Genomic DNA, 25,188 nt, shown 5'->3' with positions numbered 1-25,188 from the left:
ATTTTCATCATGCTTGTGGCGGATCTGTGATACTGTGGGCCCGTTTCTCATTCAAAGGTCTTGGGAACCTTTTCAGGTTACATTCTGTAATATTTGAGTTTCTGTGTACTCCCAGGTTTGTATCGCTGCTATCTAGTGTCTGCGTTCCCAGATCTGTCCAGTAGTTTCCTTCAGTGTCTCCCAAGCTGTCTCACGTCTACACATCCACTTGCCTATCTAGCATTCTAGTAATGAAGTGGTTTTCTCACTCAGAGTGACTCCGTCACTGCCACCTGCCAATCTTCTTGTGTTCCTCTTGTGTATTATTTTGGAGTTCCCCCTGGATCTTATTTTGTACATTTTTTTTTTTTTTTTTTGCAAGCAAAACTTTTAATTTTCACTTGCTTGTTGCTTACCTCCTCCCTTCATTTAGGCCCCGCTTTTCACCAAGTCTTCTCTACCACTAAACTGAAAATGGGTCGATATTTAGGACAAATCAATGCAGACGTTGTACATCACTACATACAAAATCAACTTTCTCCCCTAATTATCTCAGGGGAAACAGCTGTGCCAGCTTTCCAGAGCTAATTTAACTCTACAAGTTGCTATAGTAAGATGGAACGAGATTGTTTATCTACTAAATAAAATGTAATGATTCCATATTTTTGTGATTGGTTGTACTACATGAAGAACATTTCAAAATTTATGAACATAGAAATGAGCAACATATTTGCACAGTTTGGTCTTGAGCTACCCCGCAAACATCATGCTCATTTCCGTTTTTTTCTATTCTGCTTGGAGATATTTATGCCTAAATAATCCAGAAGAGTCTGGAAGCAGGAAGAGTTGCTGTTATTCCGGGCATCAGGGCACTGCAGTGACTGTAGCATTGCCAGAGCTCAGGCTGGCAGTCAGCACAAACTGCAGGTAATTGAGCAGCCAGCTAAACAGGGGGAGCTTCAATGGGCCTCTGAATGCCACAAGCAGACATTAATCAAAATCTTCGATCAATAACTTCTCAAGTGCTAATAAGCACTGGCACATCCAGTGATATGTGAGCCCCTTTATCATTTCAACCACCCGCAGATTTATAGGAAATCCATTGTTAGGTCCAAAGTATGAGGTAATGTAGCACTTAGTAAATGAAGTAAAACCAAAAGCCTGCAGTGATTTGTATTTCATTTACAAAGGACATGTCTAATCATTAGAAGCTCTATCTCTCCAAGAAGCAACCAAACGAGTGTAATGATGGCTGTGTTCTTTTATAGCTTACTTACTCAGCAATGATGCAGGACATGACAGCAGGATAGTAAAGCCTTGCTGTCCTTCCCTAACTGATCCGCTCCCAGATGGCCATGGGGGACTCCTGTGCACCATGGAGTGATTAAAGTCATGTTAGGGAAGCATTATCGGTCAAGTCATAAAATAATTTGATTTCTGTTCCCCCTCCACTGTCTTCTATCAAAGTGATTGGTCTCCTGGTCATCTCACTGGCTGACATAATTGTTAATTAACCATTATGGGCTGCCCTTTCTCATCTATATCGCACCGCAATCATTCATTTGACAACAATGCAATGTACAGAAAATGCATAGTGTCGGGACACAGAGCAGTTTTCTGCAGTGTAGCTGTAAATTTGTGATAATTAGCATGAGTCATTTAAGAGTTTGTTTTGATGTTTCCATGACAAGTTATCAACCTTGCATGTTCCTTGCAAAAGCATACCTTACTCTCATCCCTTGAACTATTTCACTTTTTTTATGTTGCAATCACAAACTTCAGTACTGGGAATTCAGAATTACCTATTTTGAAGTTGAACAAAAGTTAGATATAGGCTTTTTTTTTTTTAATTAAAAAATAAAAATAAATACAACTAAAATCTGAAAAGTGTGGTATGCATTTGCATACCACACTTTCAGCACTTTGTAGGACCACCTTTTGTCATTTGTGGTTTCTTTCTATCAAGCTGTGCATAACTAGAGCATCAAGTATTTGACCATTTTGTTTGCAAAATAGCTCAAAATAGTCAAATAAATCGGCCAATAAACTTTGATCTCAGCATGCAAACATCTTGATGTGACAAAAAGAAAAACACTGATCTCATCCCTACTGTGAAACATGGAGGTGGCAGCACCATGCTGTGGGGAAGAAGTTAGAGAAAATCTGGTCAGAGTGGATTGCATGATGGACAAAGCTAAATACAGGACCAAAAAGTTACATTTTTGTCTCATCTGACCACAACACTTTCTTTCATGTTTGTTTTGTCCATCAGATGGCTTATTGCAAAATGTAAACAGGAATTTTTATGAGTTTCATTCAACAGTGGCTTCTTCCAAGAAGGTTAAGATTTTTAAAATATAAATAATATGTATACTTTTCATCCCACTTAAGTTATGCTGTAGAAAAAATCCCTGCAATATATTGTGAAATTTGAGGTGCATGTTTACATGTTAAAAAATTCAAAGAGTGTGAATACTTTTTCAAGGCAGACCCTGTGCAAATTTGCCAGGTAGCTTCGTCTTTCACATTTAGCTTTACATTCTTGCTCCATTAATCAGTTTTTGCATGTTAGTTGAAGTTAGTTGTCTTCAACACTGAAAACAGAAAGAGGTGTGGGAGGAGGGGGGGGAAGTTAAATAAAAAGCTCTTTAAAACATTACTCCCAGACAAAAAGACAAACAACGTCCCTAAAATCCATTCTGATGACAGTTGGAAGAATGCGGGCTTTCTGGTGGACTGGAGCCCCATCTTTGCCGTATCTTTTAAGCGTGATTATTTACTTTAAAACAACAAACCAAAGCTCCAGGTCTGGCAATGTGGATCACAGGCCTTTGATTGAGCCCTGAGCTTCAATTCTTAGCTAATAAATTGCTCCAGCCTTTTGTTTGGGGCATTAACAGCAGTGGTCTCCGTTTTTCTAGCCCTAATCTCAAGAATGCAGCAGCCTCTTGAGAAGCTCAGGAGTTTCCTACTCTGACAGAGCTAGGTCTTCCCTTTGTTTTCTTAGAGAACTTCTGGGATTGACAGCCCTTGCTCTCCTTAGCTATCTGTTTGTGCTGATTCGGACTGATCCCATCAAAGTCAGTCAAGGCTGCATAGCATTTTTAAAGTCACACATACACCCAAACTTAATGTGAGAAATAAAGTTAACTTTTCATCAGGGACAAAATATTTTGTATTGTGTGCTTATCTGTAAGGTTTTCCATCGAAGGGCAACCTGGGAGGGATCTCTTAGCTCACTGCACAGGTATGAGCAACTTCGCTTTGTTCAGCTCATACTCTGACGACAGCTCAGTGAGTCACCTGGACACACAAACTAACCCCCTTTTAGACAGGTTCCAGCCGATCACTGACAACTCCCTCACAATAAAATAATCATTAGTGAAAATGAGACCCTTTTCGTTTCAAAGAACAGAATTCTGTTTAAAAAGATCAATATGTGCACAGAATATAGCATTTAACTTAAACAATAAATAAAACTACAATGTACTGCAAAATTCCAGAATATTGCATAATTATTTTCATTCTCTGACAAACTTATTCACTTAATTGCCCTAGAGCATGAATTTGTTACACAGCCATTTTATTATGAAGCAGCAAAAATGAAATGCATGTTCTTATTTAAGTGTAACAATCTAATCAACCATGGTGAAGAACTGATAGAATTAATAAAATAGAATTAATAACAATATATCAAAAGTTATCATTATCTTGTTGTTTGTTAAAAGACAGAAACAGTTAGATTTGTTCATTAATTTGTTCAGAAATAGTTCATTATCTCTATGAAATTTGCTTTCTCTGACCTTTCAGGTCAGCCAATCAGATGCCATAATGTCAAACTTGGTGACGGTGACGCTATAGGTAAACTGGTAACCACAGATCCCAACTCTCGTTAGTTAAATAGAAAACACAGAGTAAACATATACTGTGAAAAATATAATTTAAAAATGCTTTTTGATATAGTTTAAGCTCTTAAGATACCAAGCAAGTAAATGATCAAATGAAATTACGATGCAGGGCTTAGCTTTTTAAGGAAAACACCAAATGCCACCAAGATACGGGGCGCAACAGGTAAATTACTACTCAAGCACTGTTGATAATATAGCGACGCAGAAGGTTTGGGGCTGCTTTTATCTTATGTTTTTAATTACCTTTCCATAAAAGTTTGTTCTAAATAACTGTTAGTAATTTGAGTTTTTTGTCGGACAACTGCGGACTGTGATGTTTTCATTGCGCTTAATTAGTTAAATAGAAAACACCTGTTAACTCTTCACAGTGCTACGTGAAAAAGTATCGAAAGTATCTACGTGTTAGTCTACTTCATCTGAGTTTAGATCTTTCAGAACGGCATGTCTTTGACCAACTTATGCTTTCTGGATTTTCTGTCACAGGTAGAGGAATTTCTTCCTATTTTCTTTATGTGATAATTACCTGATCGCATAAGATAATTATGTGACAAACATTGACAAACATCTTTTTCAGTCCAGTTCAAAAGTTCAGAATTGTATCTTTGCTCGAGTTATAATTAAAGTAAGTCTTGAATATTACTGTCATATTACACTAGTAAACAGACTTTACAGAAACTGAAGTCAAGAATCAACGACATGGTAATCGGGAAACAGTTTATATGCAGTTATATACTATGGCCTTATCGAGCTGATTATTAGCTTTGATGTGGCCCCTCATCCTTACCAAGCATGGGGGAGAGAAATTATGACCTTTTAACACCGACTTCAGCTCAGCAGCTTCCAACCCTTTTATAGCAAGTGCCACCTAGAAATCCCTAAGTCTTTAAAGTACCATCATAGCGTCAAACTTTAGAATATGGTGGCAAAAGCTTATGCATCAGTGAGCAAACTGATTAGATCTGTGCTCTGTCATACAGTTTTGAATGAAATGATCCAAACTTAAGATGCTGAGAAGCCATCTATCTTGTCTATAAAATACTAACCACACTTGATCACCAACACAGGATTGGATGCCATTTTAATGTTTATTTGGACTGCATTTGTAGCCAAAAGGTTTTGGTTTAAGCTTTGATGGTTTCATGTAGTTGTAAAGCTAATACTGCCATGTTGGCCCTCAAAAACTTTAAGCTATTAGCTAGATAATAAAACTCTATGCAATTCATGTCAATGACATTCCCATCCCTTTAAAGTTTAAAGTTTAAAGTCTTTACACCACAATGTATCTCTGTGGCATTTGACAAAATGTGGGAAAATTTAAGAGGTGGGAATTATTTTTTCATGGCACTGAATGTACTGAAGATTTATATTTTTTTGTACTTAATAGGGTGCCAATCAAGAGAAGCTACAACTGCAAAAATATAATGTCTCATTTTTATGTGACTAATACATTTATATTTGGACTTTTTTTTTTATTGTTTGTAGCTCAGAAGTTGGATTTGGTGGCCTCCCCTACTGAGAGATTGACAGAAGATGAATGGATCCAGGTAACGACAAGGTCTATACTGCAAGAAGAATCAGCTAAGCTGTGTGCTATACGCAGGGAGGAGTTTTGCCTTCAGGCTCAGGTATTCCCCAACACAGTAGCTGCTTGTAAATATTTTTTTACCCCTTCGTTTTCTGTGTCTGTTTTTAGGGAAAGCTGTGTTTCTTTGCACACACAGATAGCAACACACACAAAGAATTTTCCTTAGTCACCCTCTTTCCCCCACTGTTCTTGTATGTTCTAATCTGTGTAGACAACTGTACAAATTTACCCATACTGCCTTGGAACTCAACTGTGAGGCGATGATGTAGCAATCAGTGTGTTACTGTGAGGGTAATTCTGTCTTTTGCACCTTTCTGATCCCCTTTTAAGAAGCCAATCTCCTCAAGAATGTGGAACTAGAATAACCAGCCTCACAAAGGACAGTTGCCATAGATGCACATGTAAATATTAGTTTAACTCGGGGCAAAAGAAAGTTAATTAGAGCCTGCTAACAAGAGAAAGTGACGAGAGTCTTTGTTGAGTTGGCATTTTCCTGCAAACTTTCAAACTATGACAATGCAATTGTGGTATAGTCTTGTACTTCATTGATGTGATTGTTAAAACTGCTTACAACAGCAGTTGTTATGAGTCACTGGCACTGACTGGGATATTCACTCATTTATCAACTGAGTTGATAACTGAGTTTATTTTAAACCTTAATAAAAAAGGATTTATTACAAAAAAACTGCTTTTGTAATAAGAATATTAGATCAACAGGGTATTTTTGCAATTATTTATTTTATATCCTTTTTATAGCAAGAAAGACTCAACGTTTCTCTGTAATTTAATAGGCTGTCTTGGAGATTGTGCACTATGGGGAGCCCTTTCACTGATGATGGAGTGTGTTGGTCAGGCCAAAAACAATGGGAAATCAATATGCCTCCTCCTTGCACTCAAGAGGTCTGAGTAAACTGGTTTGTGTACCAAGCTTCATAGCTTTGGTTTTCTCCTTTCAGACGATAAAAGGCTCTCTCTCAAAGGTATGAGAAGGCAATAGGGCAGGTCCTATATAGCCTACAGGGGGTCATGCTGATTCCTTCAGTCTTATTGGACAATAGCACTGAAAGCTACAGACAGATATCTTTATATAGGTGAAAGTGTTTAAGTGTGTGTCTGTGTTGTTCTGAATATTAATTGAGGCTTCCCTTGTCAGTGAAATAAACTTAAATTCAGAAGCAGTTTCACTATTTGGTTTTTTTTTACAGCACATGTCTTTTCTTTCCTTTTTTAGGGGTTTCTGTCTTGCTCTCATGTTTTCCACAGAAACTGTATGCAGGCTTTTGAGTGGTATTCTGGTAGGAAGTGCTGCCCAATGTGCAGAAGGGAGCATTATGAAACGTGTAATTCATGACGCTGCTTGACTTGACAGATGTCACTGTTCTACCAGGTAAACCATGGTATATAACAGTATAATTAATAATGACACAATTTCAGTGACCATAGGAACGAGACTCCACATACTCATACCTGTTGAATTAGTTCAATTCTTTCTCATTACAATTGTATTTTATTAGAAACTTCTATAATTTACAAATTGTAAAGTAGCACATGGTTGTGACGTTTAAGGAAAATTTGATATTTTTTCAGAAATAATTGATGTGTGTTTCACTTTGTTAGTTGAGTATGGAAATAAATAAACCTTTCAGTGATATTCTAATTTATGGAGATGCACACGTAACCTAACATTTGTAGGGGGAACAGTAAGCATATATTTTTAAACATGTTAACTATTGATGTTCTTATATTCTTTTTATATTTCATTTTTTTTGTATTCAAGCATACTGGCGAGGCTATGTTGCTTGTAAAAAGTACAAAAATGTCCAGAAAATCAAGTTCCCCAAAGACAAAAAGATGACTGAGTGTAAGTTCGGTACTGAGCTGCAGGAAGCATAATTTCAAATCATACAGTCCTAGTAAAGTTTACAGACACTTTTAGTTGTTCAGCCACTCTTCTTGAAAGGCATTGCTAGCGTTCGACCATTCTAAATGCCTAATTTGTCTCTTTCAAGTCTAATTTTGATATGTGTTTGTCATTTTGGAAAACCAAATTCAGTTAAATTTTTAACCATCTAAATCAAACAATCACCTAACAACTTGAGAGTGAATAATGTTCAGTTCTCTCTTAAAAATACACTGCTGCAACAGAATCGCGCCTGTGTAAAGGTATAGTTTAAAAAAATCAACATTGAAGGACAGAGCTCTTGGAAGATGCAGTTGCTCCAAAATCAATACATGTAAACCCATTTAAAAGTTGCAGCTGCCCTCATGGACAAGCCAAGTTACTTCTAGGTACTTTGTTTTGTCCAAGAAGATAAAGATTGAGAAATTTGGCTTCAATGAGAAGAAGCAGTGGGTGTTTTTAGATCACATTGGTAGTTGCCTGAGGAATAAGAGGAGTAAGAAAGGTACCCCCGTACGAATACAGAAAAACATTATGTCTGTTAGCAGCTTCTAGAACAAGGTTTGAATGATAAGGGGACAAATTCTGAAATGTCCAGCCAGAAACATTCCAGAAACCTGTTGATAGTAACCAGAAATGTGTTTCTTACCAACATGTTGGGACATTTTATTTATGTTCTTGTCCATATCTGAAATTTTAACCACAGAAATTGCACAATAAAATCTAAAGTGTGCACCCAATTGAAGTTCTTCATTGTATGATCAATCCAATCTGAAAATAAATATTAAAATGCATAAATGACTAACATTTATGCAACATCCATACCCATTGCACATTTTGTATCCCCAAAGTGGAGGAGTGGGTTTTAGGAACTTGCTAGCCTCTGAATGCACCTTCACTCATCTGCTCTCACTTTTGAAGCACTTTTTAATAATTTGTAAATGACATACTTTGTTCACCAATGACAGCGTTTTGTGTTTTAGTTGCAACAATCTGGATCTTCCAGTTAAGACATCAGGATCCTTTCTGCTGTGCATGTTTGGGTTGATTTTTATCTTCATTCATTGGCGCATGTCAGGAGGACTGCCCATATTCTGAAAATGAAAGACATTGAAGAGGTGAAGAAAGAGTCAAATTTTTGGATACTTTATGCATTTAAATTTCTCATACTGGAGAGGATGGACATGATGGAGTAATACTGACAAATCTCTGACCGTTGGTTTAAATAATTTCACTCTCATGCTTCATGGTACCCCATAAGAAAAGGGAACATTGCCACCTAGTGAACCTGTCCAAGCTGAGATCTTCAATAAACAGCGACTACAATGGTCAAGATTGCTCTCAACCATTTATCAGCTCTCTACAGAGGGGGGATAATTTCTTCTGAAAATCCACTCACTCACACCTCTTTATGACAGATGAAGCTCCAACAGATGGATGTTCAATGTCAAGTGAAGAGCAGGTGGTAGTTCATTCTGTGTGGAGTGTTGCAATCACACAGAGTGCTTTGCTTCAAAGAGGCTGATTAAGGAAATCGACATATGCATGAGGTCCAGACTTGCAATATGTTGCAAGGGTCAGAGTGTCCTACCCTCTCTCCCTTGTCAGTTTCCAACGTCTCACCCATAAACCGTTCCCTCATGTGTCTCATAAACAAAGATGCAGCATTTACTGAGCCAATTAGCTCGGACCTAATGCTGAAACCCAACACATACGGCTGTGTACAGGTTGATATGCTCAGGAAGGAGAAAGAATCATTCACTGTTGTCAGCTTCTTAATAGTCAAGTAGAGATCAACCACTTGAAATTCATTTTTGGTCTCACTGCCATTTTTGCATTTTGAAGCTCTACTTAGAACCTCCTTAATGTCCAACAGTGCAAAATTCTTGCCATTTTTCAACTGGTCTTACAATTGTGATCAGGACTGTATATATAGGAGTGCTTTTAAAAATAATCTCTCACTGGTTAGCTCTTAGTCTTAGAATTTTATATGTCCTTCAGAGTCTTAGTCTTGACTCTGTCTCAGTTTAGGTGTTCTTGACAAAATACAACACATGTAAAATTCACCTGTGGGCTGTAGAGGGGGCATCAGGAGCACATTTTTATGTAAAAAGAGAGTTATGTGATGTCATGCAGCCAATGAGGCAAGAGCTCTTCTTCTATGAGTTCACAAATATGAGATTATTACTCATAATAATTTATCTTAATTAAACCAAACTGACTGCTAAGCATTGTTTTGCACATCCAATATGTTTCTGAAATACATCTTCAACTTAACAAATACAGTAAAGGGTATTTCTATACTCTTCTGTTCATTTAAACATTAATTATTTTGACTAAATGAATGCTCAGTATTGAACCATGTGATGATTAATTATTGATTGTTCTAAGACCAATAATTAATCATCAGAAAAGTGATTGTCAGATGGTTAATGTTCTTTGTGTTTTTGCAGATGGTTGTCATACAATCAGAATAATAAACAGTTTGAAATGTCAGATAATCACACATTTTTGGGGATACTAGGTTCACTTTTCAACTTCTAGTTGAAAAGTAAAAACTAAAAAGTTGGCTTTTAACCACATTTTATTTGTGTGACTCAAAGGTTGCCAAGTAGTGGGTGGTCAGTAGATCGTCTCGTATCTTTTGTCACAAAGGAGGATGATCTTCAAGAGCAGCGCAGCATGGCGCCGACAGGTGTGATTGACGTGATTTTTCAGGGGAAAGACTTCTTTGCTTAGCTGACTGTAATGCAAACAGGCACGTCAGTGCTAAGCTGGGACCTGTGTGAGATGGGAAACCTATTCTTTTAGTTTTCCTTGTGATAGCAGAGGGCAATAAAGCATCTTTGTATCATAAAGCCACAGGTGTTCCCTGGGAGAAGAGGGGAAAAACACCTTCATATAAGGCCAGCTTCAGTATTCTTATCAGCTTATTCCAATGCACAGCTTTCAATTTTTGCTCAGCTACAGAGGTCCGACCCTGAGTCAACACATTAAGCAAGACAGTACTGACATAGATGGATTGCAGCGAGATAACACCTCTGGGCCCACCTCCGCTTCCCCATTTCTGTGCCCTCTCTCATCCACTTCTAAAGTGGAACAAGGCAAAGTTCACCTCAGGCTGTGCTGTTTGCCCTGACTGTCGAAAAGTCAGCCAGAGACATAAAACCCTCCATTTGAATGGCTAAAATTTGTTTAATCAGTGATAAAAGCCTATCTGTAATGCAATTCTGATGTGTCTTTGACTTAAGGCTTAAGAGAGAGCATTTGGCTATGTGTGTGTGTGTGTCACAGGAAAGGAAGTTCGGTTTTTGCAAGCCTACTCTTTTTGAGTTGTGCAATTGCAATTGAAAGTTACAACTATTATTCCAATACTTGTTAAATATTTATGTGTGCATTCAATACATGAACACATTCAGCGTTTTTGATATTGTCTGATAACAGTTACTGTAAATAAGAGAAGGTATTAGGAGTAAGCACACCTTTATAAAGAGATGCTATGTCAAACCACCCCACAAAATGAAATAATTCAAAAACTATGGTTAAAATCTTTATTTGTAAGAATAGTAGTTGGAAAATTAATCTTATTATATTCTATATCGCTATATATGATGATGAGTCATGTGCAGGCTCCTGTATCTAAGGACATCAACCTTCCCATTGACTCTGACCAGGCATTTCTGTCCCCCTGCAAGTGTGTCCACAGCGTTATGGTGCTGCTCCCATATTTCACTGTGAAGATCGAGTGTTCAGGGTGAAACACTTTTTTTTGCATGAAGGCTAAATATGTGTAGTTTTGGTCGCATCTGACCAGACCACCTTCTTCCACGTGTTTCTTATACATGACTTGGGCAAACATTTGTTCATTCATCAATGCTCCCTACCAACCAGACCTTCAGAAAACATCTGTATTCATACTGAGTTTAAATTACACTCCAGGTGATTGTGTTTAGTCATCAAGTGAATCTGAAAATGACTTGTTGCACAGAATTTTATTTAGTCCAATTAAGGGAAGATGAATTCAAATTCAGATTTTAATTTATAAAACATTTTTGAGAACCATGCACTGTTTTACCTCTGTATCACAATTATGTTCTACCTTAATCTATCACTTTTGTGTTCATAATGTGACAAAATGTTGAAAACTTATAGTGCTGGATGCATGTGATATCAGAGCAGTTAGTTCTGCAGAATGCTAAAAGAAAAAAAAAACATTTTTGATTGAACAGGCAAAACTCCTCAGTGTAGTCTATTTAAATATTTAGCAGCACTATATGTTTTTTTTGTTTGTTTTTCATTAATTCTCCATGTTAGTTGGAGACATGACAGTATTGATCTGGCTATTTAACAACTACAACCTGTCAGCATGCCTCAGCCATTACAATAAACTCACAATCAACCATCGCTGAAAACACAGCTCCATTGTGTATCTGAATGAAACATTCTCATCCTTTGTGCCACTAAAATGATTTTTCTAATTAGTTGCAGGAACTGAATGACAGCTTTGTCCGATACTGTCACACCGACATGGAGGCTTTTCTGAGTGATATCGACCGTTCGCTGTCATCAAGCAGACGAGTCCTCGAACAGCTGGAGAGAAAAGGCATCTCAGAACCTCGGGAGAACGAGTGGGAGCGACTGAAGAGCCAGGTCGGAAACAAGACACATTTTGTCATAAAATCCTGAATTCTGTTTCCAACCTTGCCTTCCTCCTAACATGTTAAAGCTTGCAAAGAGACAAGAGCTTCAAAGCTGCTGCATAAAGAGCACAGATCTCCACAGACGTGATCATTCACTTTACAATATGAATGTAGATATGTGGGAGTAGTAGTCTTTTGTTTACTCAAAACAGAAGCAAGTCTGATAATGCACAGCAGACTTTTTATTCATAGCCTGGACTGCCACCGGGGAGCTGAAAAGACATTAAGATTTGCTGCTCCTTAAGGCTTCATTGTGTGCTTTCTTTACCAACAGTGCTGTTTTTCCATTCAGGAGACCTGGGCGTGTTCAAAAAAAGAAAATAGATGTCTTTATTTCTCTTTATCTGGTGTGAAAAGGTTGAGCACGAGGCAGGAGTGGCTCAACCTTGACACGAAGCCTCAAATGGTGAATGGGCTTTCAACACTTACCTTGCACCCTTTTGCATGGGTGCAAACTCTATAAAGTGGAGTGCAGCTGGCTATGAAACATTTAACAGCAAGACATATTGGCCTCTAAATACAGGAAGCTGACACTGGTTAATCATTGGTGAAGCTGTGCTTGTTTATAAGCGCAACTCAGCTTGCAAAAGTGTTTGTCCCCCAAAACCTTTATAGATTTTGCCATGTTACAGACACAAACTACTATGTGTTTACTTGGGATTTTTGTGATAGGTTAACACAAAGTAGAGTATGATTTTGAGGTGGAAGGAAATAAAAAAAAAAGATATAACATGCGCTTGTACTTAGCCCCTCTGTTACCCTTGTATAAATCCAATGTAAATGACGGCTTTCAAAAGTCACTCATTGAGTGAAATTTAATGCAAGTGTACCACAAAGGCTTTTTAGAGAACATTTTGCACAAAGTTTGTCACAATGTAGTATGAGGTACATACTACCTACATGGAAAACACCGTGTTTGTCCACCCCCAAAAAAAACAACTAAGAGTTCACATCAATCAGACGCAAACCATCAACATCCATATAGCTCAGATTTTTGAGGTTTGATCGGCAGTCCTAATTTTACGTATTTTACAAGAGTTGACTGGCTTAAACAGGGACAAGAGCCACAATTAATTGAAACGGAGTAATACAAAGTATTCAGAGAGTGATATTTATTCAAATTAAACATCTAATTTGAGCATTTTTGATTATCTCCATAATTCATAAAAATATTTTACCAAGTGAACTAAATCTATTTGCAACAATTATGTACACTACATGTGAATAAAAAAATGTCAGGATTTAACATCCAAAAGAGATAAATAATGTAAAAACGTGATGTCCACCCAAGGTCACACAGAACTCAAACACCCAGACAAAATAAAAGCAGGTAAACATTTTACTTTTATTTGCAAACACACAAACAACAAAAATACCATTGATCAAACTGAGAAATCGTAAAAAATACATTCACAAAAACATGTACCAAAATTTACATGCAGAGATTAACAGACAGATGGATAGAAATAAAAGTTACACCTGCAGCACGGAACGACTTGACACCTTCATTCAAACACGGTATGGACTGGAAAACCAGTAAAATCATTTCAAATGAGAAGTGGTCCAATATTTATATGTGAAGTTTTATTTTTCCCAAGAATTACCAAAAAGTCCACTTTTTTTAAGCCAATGGAACTGTTATTTTATTTCAACCCTTCACTAAATTACAGCTTGCGCATATGAAAGGAGAAAATCTTTACTTTGACTAATTCATCTGCCTCTCTTACATGGAAAACTGTTTAAATCTTAATTAATTTACAATATCACTTTTTATCTTCAGAATTCACATCTTCACATCATCCAAAAACCAATAAAATACAAACAAAAACAAAATATATCTGGCAGAACAGAAAGTTATTTGTTTTTCATTATTATGAAATATTACTGGATGCCCTTTGTCATATTTTTGTGTACTGCATGACATTGCAAGTGTATATTTAAAAAAATTGCGCTGTACATTTTTTTTTGTTCAAGTCTTAAATGCATATATAACTTCAGATTTCTATTTGTCATGACAAAGAAAAACAATGCCACTCTTCATCCAAGTAGAATCATTCCAACCAATGCAAGAAAGTGCTCAAAAATGAAGCTCCTTCCTAAACACTAAATAGTGAAAAAAAAAAGTAACATATAGCTGGCTTTGAAGCAGAAACTCAGTGGCAGATAGGATCACAGTGTGGCTGTGCAAAGAGACCAATTACCATTACATTACGCCTACAAGATGTTTTGTCATAAGGCATTCGAGGTGATTGTGAAGACAAAGAAAATCACAGTTTACAAGATTACGCAGCAATGCAACAAAACGTAGAGGGACGCCTGAGTTACCAAGTCTTGCTCTTGGCTACAAAGCTGGCTGGCTTGTGGTGCTCCACAAATTCATAGAACAAATTGTGTGTGATTTACAGATGAAGTCGATGTTGGTCCTGTAGCAAAACCTTCTTTCACTTGCACTTCTTTATTGTCTTTAAATTATATTTCACTACAAACAAATTGTAGACAGCCCCTCTAAATTACTGGTAAATCAAATTGTTCACTTCCACAATCTTCTAAGGGAGCCAAATGCAAATCCATCTGTGTTTGTTGAATATCTACTATCCTTAGCTCTGCAAAGTGTGAGGTCAATGCAAACAGATACATCTGTGCAGCAATATTCCAAGCCTACCATGTCTGAATTTCAGAACACATATGATTAAAATAATATCAAAGATGCTTTCTGTAAAACCTTCAGTGGGCTCAGTGAAAACTGATTATTTACATCCAAACATTGGAATAAAATCTGAAACAAATTATTATATACATGTAAGTACAACATTTACAAAACAGTCTCCTGTGCGTGCCTGTTTTTTTTTTTTGAAAGAGCAAAAATAATTATGCAAGATGTGCAAAAATTAAAAGTAAGACAAAACTACAGATTCCCTTCAGATTAACTAAAGTTTTCCAATCAGTGAGATTTGGCTTGTTTAAAACGGCCAATTTCTGATTGGCTTAAATCAAATCAGGAGAACCTTAAAAAAAAGTGTCCTCCTTCATACAAACTGACATCAAAAAGTTAAAGCCCACTTGCATAAAGTCAGATAAAAACACATACGACAGCAAAATCACAACAAGATAAGACTTTCAGACCTGACGGGTGCAATGCATAAAATGCAACCCACAATGCGGTGCAGCATTCTGCTCTGGCTCTGTTCAGTGGGAATAAAACACAAGTTACAATGTTTCAAAAAGCATTTTCTGTCAGTTTTTTTCTTATTTTGAGTTCAAAGAAGAAAAAGACAAATTGAGATCCCCTCATGCTTGCATCACTAAGAAAAAAACAACCAACCAACCACAAAAAAGAAATTAAAAATTAATTTATTCTGAGTTTCTCACCAACATTAATTAGAAAAAAATGAATTTAAATACCTTTGTAATTGAATGGTTGAGTTCTACTTCAGCAACTGATTTAAGACTTTTATACAGAAACGGAACCAAGCAGAAACTGCTTTTATCTAGTGCAAAGGTAAGAGTTGCAAAAGGAATAAGGTGACGACGACAGGTGCAAGAGTGCAAGAGATGGGTAGTTTAAAGTCACAGTTGAGGTTAGCATCAAGGTCGGTCCATTGATGCCAGTCTTTTTCACTCCTCTGTCTCCGTCCTGGCTCTGTCCCAGCTTCCATCAAAGACGCAGAGGATGGAATGTCACGAAGCTAAATTGCTCTCAGCCTCCATTTGCAGCAACAGTCAGACACTGCCTGGGTTTATTAAGTTCCTTCCTATCCTTTTCACCTTTCAGCACTCAGACAGTACTGTTGAAATCTCCCTGTGGCTCTGCTAGCATGTGTGTGTGCGTGCGTGCGTGCTGATCCATCGTCCCTTTCACAGAGTTTTCTGATGCCCATTGGCCGAGAGCTTCCCAGATTCGGGGTCTGCGGGGCTGTTTGACAGTTGCAATTTATCCAGACCTGGGCGGTGGGAGATAAGGCAGAGAAATCTCATTAAAAAGCCTCAGATTTTCATTTAGGCAGAGGTATTGATGTTCTTTTCTCTCCTCAGTGCCTCTATCTGACATTTTCTAACCCCATTCCGTCTTGTGTATCAAACATTCAGGAATAGTCACATCAAGTCTTAAAATGCAGCTCACTGCTATTTTTTTTATTTGGTTTCTTTCTAGGTCATTCAATCTGAAAAATAAATAAAATCACAAGTGCATCTCAGTAAATTGGAAAAATCACCTAAAAGTTTATATATTTCAGCAACTTTAGTCAAGAACTAAAACTTTTAGCTTATTGCTAATACTCAATTCAGATTCTCAGAAAATTAAAAATTAAATAAAGCCAGCAAAAACATTTTTATTACAGAAATGTCATGTATGTCTATGTACTGCAGAATATATACATTCCATAGTCGGTTGTGGCTCCTTTTGCATTAATTGCTGCATCAATGCAGTAGGTCCTCAATGGCTAATCTCCTGCACTTCTTAAGGTTTCAATGCAACTGCGGCTATATTCACTGATTGTGCACCTTTTTCTACCACACATTCTTCCTTCCACTTAATGTTCCGTGAAAATGCTTGGACACACGACTCCGAAAGCCAGCTTATTTAGCAGTGACTATTGGTGTCTTATCTCGTTTGTGGAGGGCGTCACAAACAAATTGTAAATTAGCTGGACAACTGAGAAGTCAGCAGTCCTTCCCGTAATTATGTAGATCATTTTGTATTTTAAAAATTCATTTTAAAATACTCATAAGATATACTCAATACTCATTTCTCATATATTATGTAATATTATGAGAAATTGAATGTTGGGTTTGGATAAACTGCAAGCCATAATTATAAAAAATTTACAGAAATAAACCCCTGAAATGTATTCTTCTGTGAGGAATCTACATTAAAAACGAGTTTAACATTTTTTAATTGAATTACTAAAATAAATCAACTTTTCATTTATTATCTACTATAATGCACCTGTGGATTGTCAATGTTCCAGAACAAAATAAGATTAGGCTTAAGAGACATTTACCTAGGGCCTTCAGGAGTTCTTCTCGCACTGCAGAGGTGAATTTTCTCACAAGACAAAGAGTTGTCACAACAGCAAAAAGCAAGTTGTATGAGAGGACAATGTAGAAGTTTCCCAGCCAATTAAATCTCCCAAAGTCCCCCAAGAGATCAAACCTGGTGATACCTGTGAAGGACAAACAGAACTGTCAAATTGTTTTTCTCCCCCATAGTGTTCAAAAGACAAAATCCACAAAGGGAACGCATACAACTTATTTTGTCAATGCCAGTTTTGAAAAGTGAGGTTCTGTGTTCATAAGCAGGATTTTATCCTTCTTGGTGAAAAGCACTGAGGCTTCTGGAAAATGCAGCCATATCTTTTCTCCCTGCAGTTCGACGGATCTTTCTGCAGGAGCTTATCTCTTTCAACAAGTGAAAACACTCATTCTGAAAGACAGAATCAAATCAAATACTATTTTTTGTCTCTACAATCTTGTATATGGTAAGTGATTTGTAACATTTCTTTTTTCCCCTTTTTAAAACATTTTAAAAGGTTTTAAAAATCATTTTTAGTCATCTGCTTACACATTAAAAAATATAAAACTTTAATATCTTCATTTTTTTATTACAACCTTCAAGATATGTAAACAAAATTCAAATACATTCAGGATACAAAATACATTTTGAAAGTCATGGGCTTTTTAATCATATCAAAGTAAATTGTGGTTATCAAAAGTTAGTTTTAGAAGTGCTACAGTTTTTCCCCGTAGCGTTCCAACTGTTTAAAGTTTGTTTGATGAGATGCCAGGAAAAAGTATCAGAGTACTGAAAACACACTACTAGTTCCTCACTGACATGACATAATATCTGTTTGCAAATACTATTGGTCACAAAAATAAAAGGAAACAAAAAAGAAATGTTACAAATCACTTGCTATTAAGCTGAAGCTCCACGAGATAATTGTGGGCAGTAAAGTCTTTCTGCATATTACTCGATACCATTTCAAAAGAGATAGGCCACCAAATATTATCTCCAAGTAATCCTCTTAAGTTTGTGTTTTTGCACATATGAATACAGTAAGGACTGCTATAATTGTAATCATTTTTAGAATTGTTTTAACTTCAGTGCATCATCCGGAGCAGCTTTGTTTTGCCATAAGGCAACACAATATTAGTTTACCGGTGCAAAGTGCCCACTGTTTTCTCCCTATATACTGTTTTGCAGCTTAAGTGTAAATTGCAAAACTGAATAATATATGCACTTGAAAACTATGATCAAATTTAGTAAGTATTTATTTAAGTCCATGCAGTAGAATCAAAATAAATTGGAAACTTATTTTAGCAGCAGTTGTAATGAGTGTTCCAACTGTTCGGTCATTTTTTTAAATGTTGCGTAAATAAAGTCACATGGTGGTGAACCTATTGTTTTAATTGTTTTGTTTTCATGCTCCCATGTTTAGCCTGGATATGCATGTTTGGCAACGGTCAAAAATAGATTAGTTAAAGGCTTTACATCTTGGCGCTTCGGGAGGTAGAAATTACTCTGCAATTAATTAAAGGTGGTTTTCAGCTTAAACTGTAATCTAGTAATAAATAAATGTACAGTTAGTCTTGCAAGTCCCTTTCAGGTCCTGCAAGACCTTTTAGGTCCAGAAGATTTAACATGCATGTTAATTCTTCTGGTTGAGTTGATCATGTCAAATTTCTACTGCAGCCATCATTGTTGCTTTTCTTCCCAGCCTGTTTATCTTTATGTTGCCGACTCTCGTTTTGTATAGTTGAACAACAAAATCTTGTCAGTTATGATTTACAATGTATTTTAAAAGATACTTATGCTGTCAATTGGATGATAAAATACTGTTTTATTTAATATGCTAAATTGATCAAGCAAACCACCAATTCAAGTCTGTGTTTCATAACACTTTCATATCTGATCTCGTCTATAATTTGTATGCACGAATCATATTCTGATGTGTCAGACTGAAGAAGCCCCAGTCTCTGGGCACTACTTCTCCTGTAACATCTTCACAATCTTTGTCGTCAATTAGATTGAGCTATCGATTCAGTGTCTGCAGAGATGTATTTGCAGCCGCAGTAAGCAGTTTGGCAGACATCGCAGACCTTTAACAAAATTGCCCATGAAGAGGCAGGGAGAAAAATGACGGAGACCTCAGTCGATGCAGCTAGGCACTGTGGTCTGGCCAAATTTGTTTCTAATAGCAAAGGTTCTGATCCTGGTTTGGTAATTTGATACAATCTAATTAAAACTTTAAAAAAATTGATTTTTAAAATGCCCAGAGCATATCTGTAGTGGAGAGTTGCAGACATCTATCTGCATGCTGCTGGTTACACATCCAAAAGGCATTCATCTGTTTGATCGGGGTCATCTTTAGATTGCTAAAGTCTTTACTGAAACACTTCAGGACTAATCAGTTGCTTGTACATGTTAACAAATATGAAACCCTTGCCAGAAAATATCCCCATTTTCTTTTTCTTACACATTTATTCATCTTAGGAAGGATCTTAGACTTAGCTCTGGTCCTCACTGACTATGAAATCACAGGCTAGTAAGAAATTTTTATTCTATGGTCAGTTTTAAATAAAAGAAGCACCATGTTGCAGTTTTTAAACAAAAAAATTTAAATTCAATGCATAACATAATTAACCTTGGAAAGAAAAACAGCAATTGTTTTGGTTGTTAAAACAACATTCAACTTTATGTCTTAAAATGTCTTAACACACCACATTTTCCATACCAAGTCTTAAATCATGTTTAGGTTCATCTTAAATTTTTTATCCACTTTATGCTTCCTTCATTTGTTTGTTTCTTCAGAAATGAGCCAGAAACACTCAAATGCTCTGTAACTAGCAGTTCTGGTAAACACATGTGGACGTTCTTCCACAAAAACTACAAGCCCCATGCAGCAAAATAGCAAAACATACAGCCTGTTGGATTTTATCCTTCCTGGTGAACCTGCAACACCAAAACCTTACTTATTGCACATTTATTTTTAAAAAATGTAAACATTCATTTTATTTTATCTACTACAACCTTCATCGTGGAAAAGTCTATCTTTAAAGCAGTTTGGCTTATAAAACAGCCTCATGAAGCAGTGAAAAGCTCAGAAAAAACTCACTCAAGCACTTTTATGGCTTCTCATTGAAAGGGGTTTAAACTGTAGGAACAATTTGGCAGATAGCTGGAGAGATTTTGAAACATATATATTGGTAATTTTGGTATAAGATTTAAACTCTAGATTCAGGGTGGTAGGTTACCGTGTTATCTGAAACCATATTAGAAAATGTGTATATCGATCGACCTTGTTTTAGTGCTTCTCAAATCTCCGTAACAACCCTGACTACAGACAATAAGACGCAGCAAGTCTCTGAGTCAACCTTATTAAAGTTCAGTAGGTTCATAACCCAACCACTCTGCATCCTGGGAACTGGTTATAATATGCATTTGATGTAACTCATCTGTCACTCCTCTGTAAAGATGACATATATTCTGCAAAGCTTTGTACTGTGATACACTTGTTTCCCCCCACTGGAAAGTATACAAAAAAAACTGATAAACACACAAAACTTTTTTTTTCTTCTCTCCTAACATCTCACTTCGTCACACTCAACTCTCAATGAGTTTTTTTTATCTTTCAGTGGGAGGCCTTTTTCCTTTTCAGCTCAGTCTCATGCATCTATTCCTTTCATTTATTCAGCGTCACAAAGCAGAACCTGTTGATATTTTGTAAAGCTCCCAGTGACTCACTGTATGCTTGCTCCATCCCATTCTGCAGCCGGTCACACAACACACACACACACAGAATAGGACTATTTAAACAGCTGGGCTCTGCATGTGTATTACTGCCATTATGATGGTGCCACTCCTCGCATTTCTAGCCCTTCTAACAGCACTCTGTTCTACTGTCACTATAGAAAGTTTCAGTAAATTCAGCCTAAATGACCTCATGTTGATAGTTAATCTGCAAGTGTTTATATGGGTGCCATATTAACAGTGTCTTGAAGAAGCAGTCATAACACTTGAACCTTTTCATATTTTGCTTTGCCTCAAACTTTAATGTATTTTATTGGGGAGAGAAAGGAAAAAATATGGCCACATCATGCTGTGAGGATGCTTTGCTTTAGCAGGTACAGAAAAGCTATATAGAATGGACATAGTAAAGTGGACAGAGTTAAAACAAAGGGCAGTCCTATTAGAAAACTTGTGAGAGGACATAGTTAGAGGTCTATCTTGCAGGGGGACAATGAGACAAAACCAACAGGCAGAGGTACTGTATGATGGAATGATTTGGTTCAAAGTATATTATTGTTTTAGACTGTTCCAGTTGATGTCCAGAACTAAATTCAACTGATAATCTGTAATAATGCCCAATAATGCTCATAAATAAACTTAGTGTGCACTATAGTAATTAAAAGGATAAAGCAGGCAGAGATTTGTAGGAAATGGGCGTGCAAATTATTGTACATCAAAACATCTCCAATAAATGGATATTTTGGACATTAACTGTTTTCTATTTTGTTTTCTTGTGCTGGTGGATCAAATTTCTACCATTCAAATTCAAATTGGTGGTTGCACAAAAACAGTCCAGGTACCACAAATGGTCTGCCGGCCACACTTTGGACATCCCTGCTTTAACACATTAAATCCCAATAAAATACATTTCAGTTTGTGATTGGAGTATGACAATTGAAAAAGATTGAGGAAGATGAACCACTTTATGATGCATTTCATTGTTTGAAGTTAGATCATTAGGAACCATCTAAAAACTTAAATTTATCTTTAAAACTCAAATCTACACATCAGCAGCTGTAAAATTATTTATTTAACTTCTTCACGGGAAAAGATAGAAGGTTTATGTATGTGGTTCATTTATTTAGGTTAAATCATGCCTACGAAAGATAAACCAAACAAGTTTAAATATGTGTAGTCAATCTTGTCAGGCTGTTTTGTCTAATTTCTGGTTGAAAATCCAAAGAAACTGCTGATATACAAAATGATTCTAATTCAAGCAGGCAATAAACTTACCAAGAGTTCTGGACATCACTGGTAGAGCTGAGCTCAGGACCAAGATGGACACACAGCAGCCGATGATCTAAAAATATGATAAAATGGTCCCATTTTAGTTTCCAGGTCACTCAAGCACACAATGTGCACTTTATATGTGGAGGAAGGAAAGCACCTGATAGTTCCAGTGCTGATATGTCCACACACATACACACCACTTAATGTTAAATTGGTTCCACATATTACACAATTAGTACCTCTGAAGTTGCTCATTACCAGGTTCCCTCTATTGTCCTTTCAAGCCCTTTCACTGAAGCGTCATGGCTAGTTAACAAGCTGCACCACTCCCAAACTCATTATCAAGTGAAAAGGTGCCCCTATAGGCTGAACAGAACACACATCCTCAACCCCCTAACAACCCCAGTCTCCCTCTGATGTATAAGAAAGGAGCTTGCACTTTGTCAGTGTTTACGCAACCCACAAACAAATATTGGACAGATCGACGAAAGCTGTTGTGAAGCTTTGAAGGGTAGGAATTCAGAGAAAAAGGAGGTAGAGGACAAAAAAAAAGGAACAGATGAAACTCCAGGAGTCCCCAAACACATCAGCACCTCTGGAGTAATTTCAACACCTTTGCCCTCCACTTGAGCCCATCTTTACCGTTGTCATGGTTGTGTCATCCTTCCTGGGAGTGAATCCCTCAAAGACACGCAGGCTGTAGAATCCAACGACGGAAGACACCATCAAGTAGCTGTTCAGCAAATCAATCAAGGAACTGAAAACACTTTGCTGCAAAGAAGCTTTATTGAGTCTTTTATATGTGTGCCTGGATTGCTCCTTTTCAACTATCATAAAAGGTGATGAAACAACACAACTTGTTCCCGGAAGGTGTTTGGCTGAGCTATGCCCTAAGCAAACAAGGCAGCCTTGGCGCTGTTGCTCTTGGTCATGGAGCATACGACAAACAAAGAGGAGGTCACTTGAAGGATACAACATGAGGATGATCTCCACCACCGCCTGAATCACGCCAAATGTGGACAAAGACGTATTCCCAATGCCTCGCTCCTGGACAACAAAGAAAAAATGCACAGTTAGCTCTTGTCGCATAGAGCACCCCTTTAAACACATCCTAAATTAAACAAAAGGTTTATGATAACTCTAGTTATTGGGAGTAAAATACTGAATTGCCGAAATCTTGCAAAGTCGGTACATGTTGCCCAACACATTTTCCTACAGAATCAGAATAAAACCTGCTAAATAATGAATAGAAGAAGATGAAAGAGGCTCCTACAATATATGAACAGGTGTTCAAACAAAAAACACTATATTGCTTATGGTAAGAAGCGTAGACAGGCTGAAAGCATGCCAAAAACATAAAAACAACAAAACATTATCAATACTTAAGCAAATAGACTACATGTCCCTCCCTCTCAACCCCCAACCTTCTCTCCACCTCAAAGATCTTTGGAAATCAGAGCAAGACAAACATCTACATACTCTGAACATTCCAAGCAGCTGTTTTGTTATATGATTAATATTTGCTTTTGTTGGTCTTGGCACAAGAACTGACCTTTCAAAGTGAATTATATGAAATTAAGGCACCTACAATAAAAAGAAAAAAGCAAACGTAGTCGTCTTTGCTAATCCAGAAAAACATAAAACATTTCATATCCATTTATTCTGGTTATATGGGATTTTACTGAAAAATGTTACTGAAGAAAGAGAGAAAAAAAACCCAGTCTGGCATGTTGTTTCATGCCTCTTAATGCAACCGTCATCTTTGGGAGCTTACTGCAAAGCCATGCTGCAGAGTTCTTACTCTATTACACGGATAATTTAGTAGAGCTGATGTAATTTATTATTGCAGGAATGGCGAGCATGCATTTGGTTATGTATGCTCTCAATATGCATGAATATAAAAACTCACAGAAGCTAGCTTTAGATAAGAATTGTCAGGTCTTAGTACAACTAAGCCTGTTTGTAGGAGGAGTGATGTATATCTTTGACTAACGCTTACAAAATAATTTAAAGAAGAAGATATGCCCACAACAATAAAATCATTAACAGGTGAAATAAATCATCTGTTTAGTCATAGTATCTCAGACTAGTTTCTAAACAGGTCTCAAACAATAATGCTGCAAAAACTACTTTACAATGGCACACATGTTGACACAATCACAACTGGACAGGTATAATTAACCTGGGATTTCTCAATTAGGATCACAATAATCATACCATATATTAAAAACATAACTATTATTACACAGTCAAATGTCAGATCAGCAACCGAGGGGGTGAATACTTTTATTAGTTTGTATTGTGATGTCATTCCTAGTTTAACCCAACTTAACTGATATACAATTCAGTCTGAATCCTGGCTCTAAATGTAAAAACAACACAACACACACAGTAGGTCCATAACAGCATCTTTATGGCCTGTATTATAATCCACATGCTGTGTGCAGGCTGTAACCCACCACAAGACGTTTTTGCTTGGGAGCTGAACATTTATTTATTAATGAATTTATACACTAATATCCAAAAGGTGTGCTGCAAAAAGCCAGGTTTTATAGCAAAGTGGGCAGATTGTTTGGATTTTAGATTGTGTCACAATAATTACAGCATGGGAAATGAATTGAGCAGCTAGTTTGTTTTTTTTTTTTGTTTGTTTTAAACCACATCTATTTAAAAATTTATAGATTTTTAATTCTACTTGTACGGAAATTACCATAAACCTGAAGGTTAGGTGTCCATTTTACTAGAATACAACATTTTTGCGACAGCTAGCAACGGAAAGGACCTGCAGTAACATCTTTACTAGTCCCTCTCAGAGTTTGTTCATAAAGCCATTAAATGCTGCTCTCTTTAATGGAAGTAGCAGCAGCTTTACATATTCTCTCTTTACTCTCCTGTTCTGTAAAGCCGAGTGGGACACTGCTCAGTATGCTGAAGACTGCAGCAGGACGCTCAGTTAGAAAGGAAGACAAACGTTGACAGGGCACTTTCATTGTGTGCGCTCCATATAACAATTAGCATATCAGGGGTTCATTTGACTTTCCCACAGTCTGAGGCTTTGCTCGGGTCGTGGCGCGTCCAGATGTCAAACCAGATGTTTTTCC

General features: G+C 36.9%; 2 protein-coding genes across 2 annotated transcripts in view; one reads left to right on the top strand and one right to left on the bottom strand.

Moving 5' to 3' along the window:
- Positions 1-5,189: 5,189 nt before the first annotated feature.
- Positions 5,190-12,462, top strand: rnf32 (ring finger protein 32). Its single transcript, XM_028005817.1, is given in 8 exon segments — positions 5,190-5,208; positions 5,370-5,512; positions 6,704-6,807; positions 6,809-6,827; positions 7,246-7,333; positions 8,981-9,093; positions 11,855-12,022; positions 12,430-12,462. Coding segments are annotated over 8 exon segments (687 nt in total).
- Positions 12,463-13,398: 936 nt separating this feature from the next.
- The window catches only part of lmbr1 (limb development membrane protein 1), a 38,795-nt gene continuing 27,005 nt past the window's right edge, over positions 13,399-25,188 (bottom strand). Inside the window, exons 13-17 of the mRNA XM_028005304.1 lie at positions 23,061-23,134; positions 22,730-22,820; positions 22,091-22,157; positions 17,073-17,234; positions 13,399-16,013 (exon numbers count right to left, since the gene is read on the bottom strand). Coding sequence (XP_027861105.1) covers positions 15,928-16,013; positions 17,073-17,234; positions 22,091-22,157; positions 22,730-22,820; positions 23,061-23,134 — 480 coding nt within the window. The 3' untranslated portion in view covers positions 13,399-15,927. The remainder of the gene's footprint in view (positions 16,014-17,072; positions 17,235-22,090; positions 22,158-22,729; positions 22,821-23,060; positions 23,135-25,188) is intronic.

Source organism: Xiphophorus couchianus, chromosome 21 (assembly GCF_001444195.1).
Source record: "Xiphophorus couchianus chromosome 21, X_couchianus-1.0, whole genome shotgun sequence".
Taxonomy (NCBI): Eukaryota; Metazoa; Chordata; class Actinopteri; order Cyprinodontiformes; family Poeciliidae; genus Xiphophorus; species Xiphophorus couchianus.
The sequence above is the reverse complement of the archived record's forward strand: the minus strand, read 5'-3'. Positions and strand labels throughout refer to the sequence as shown.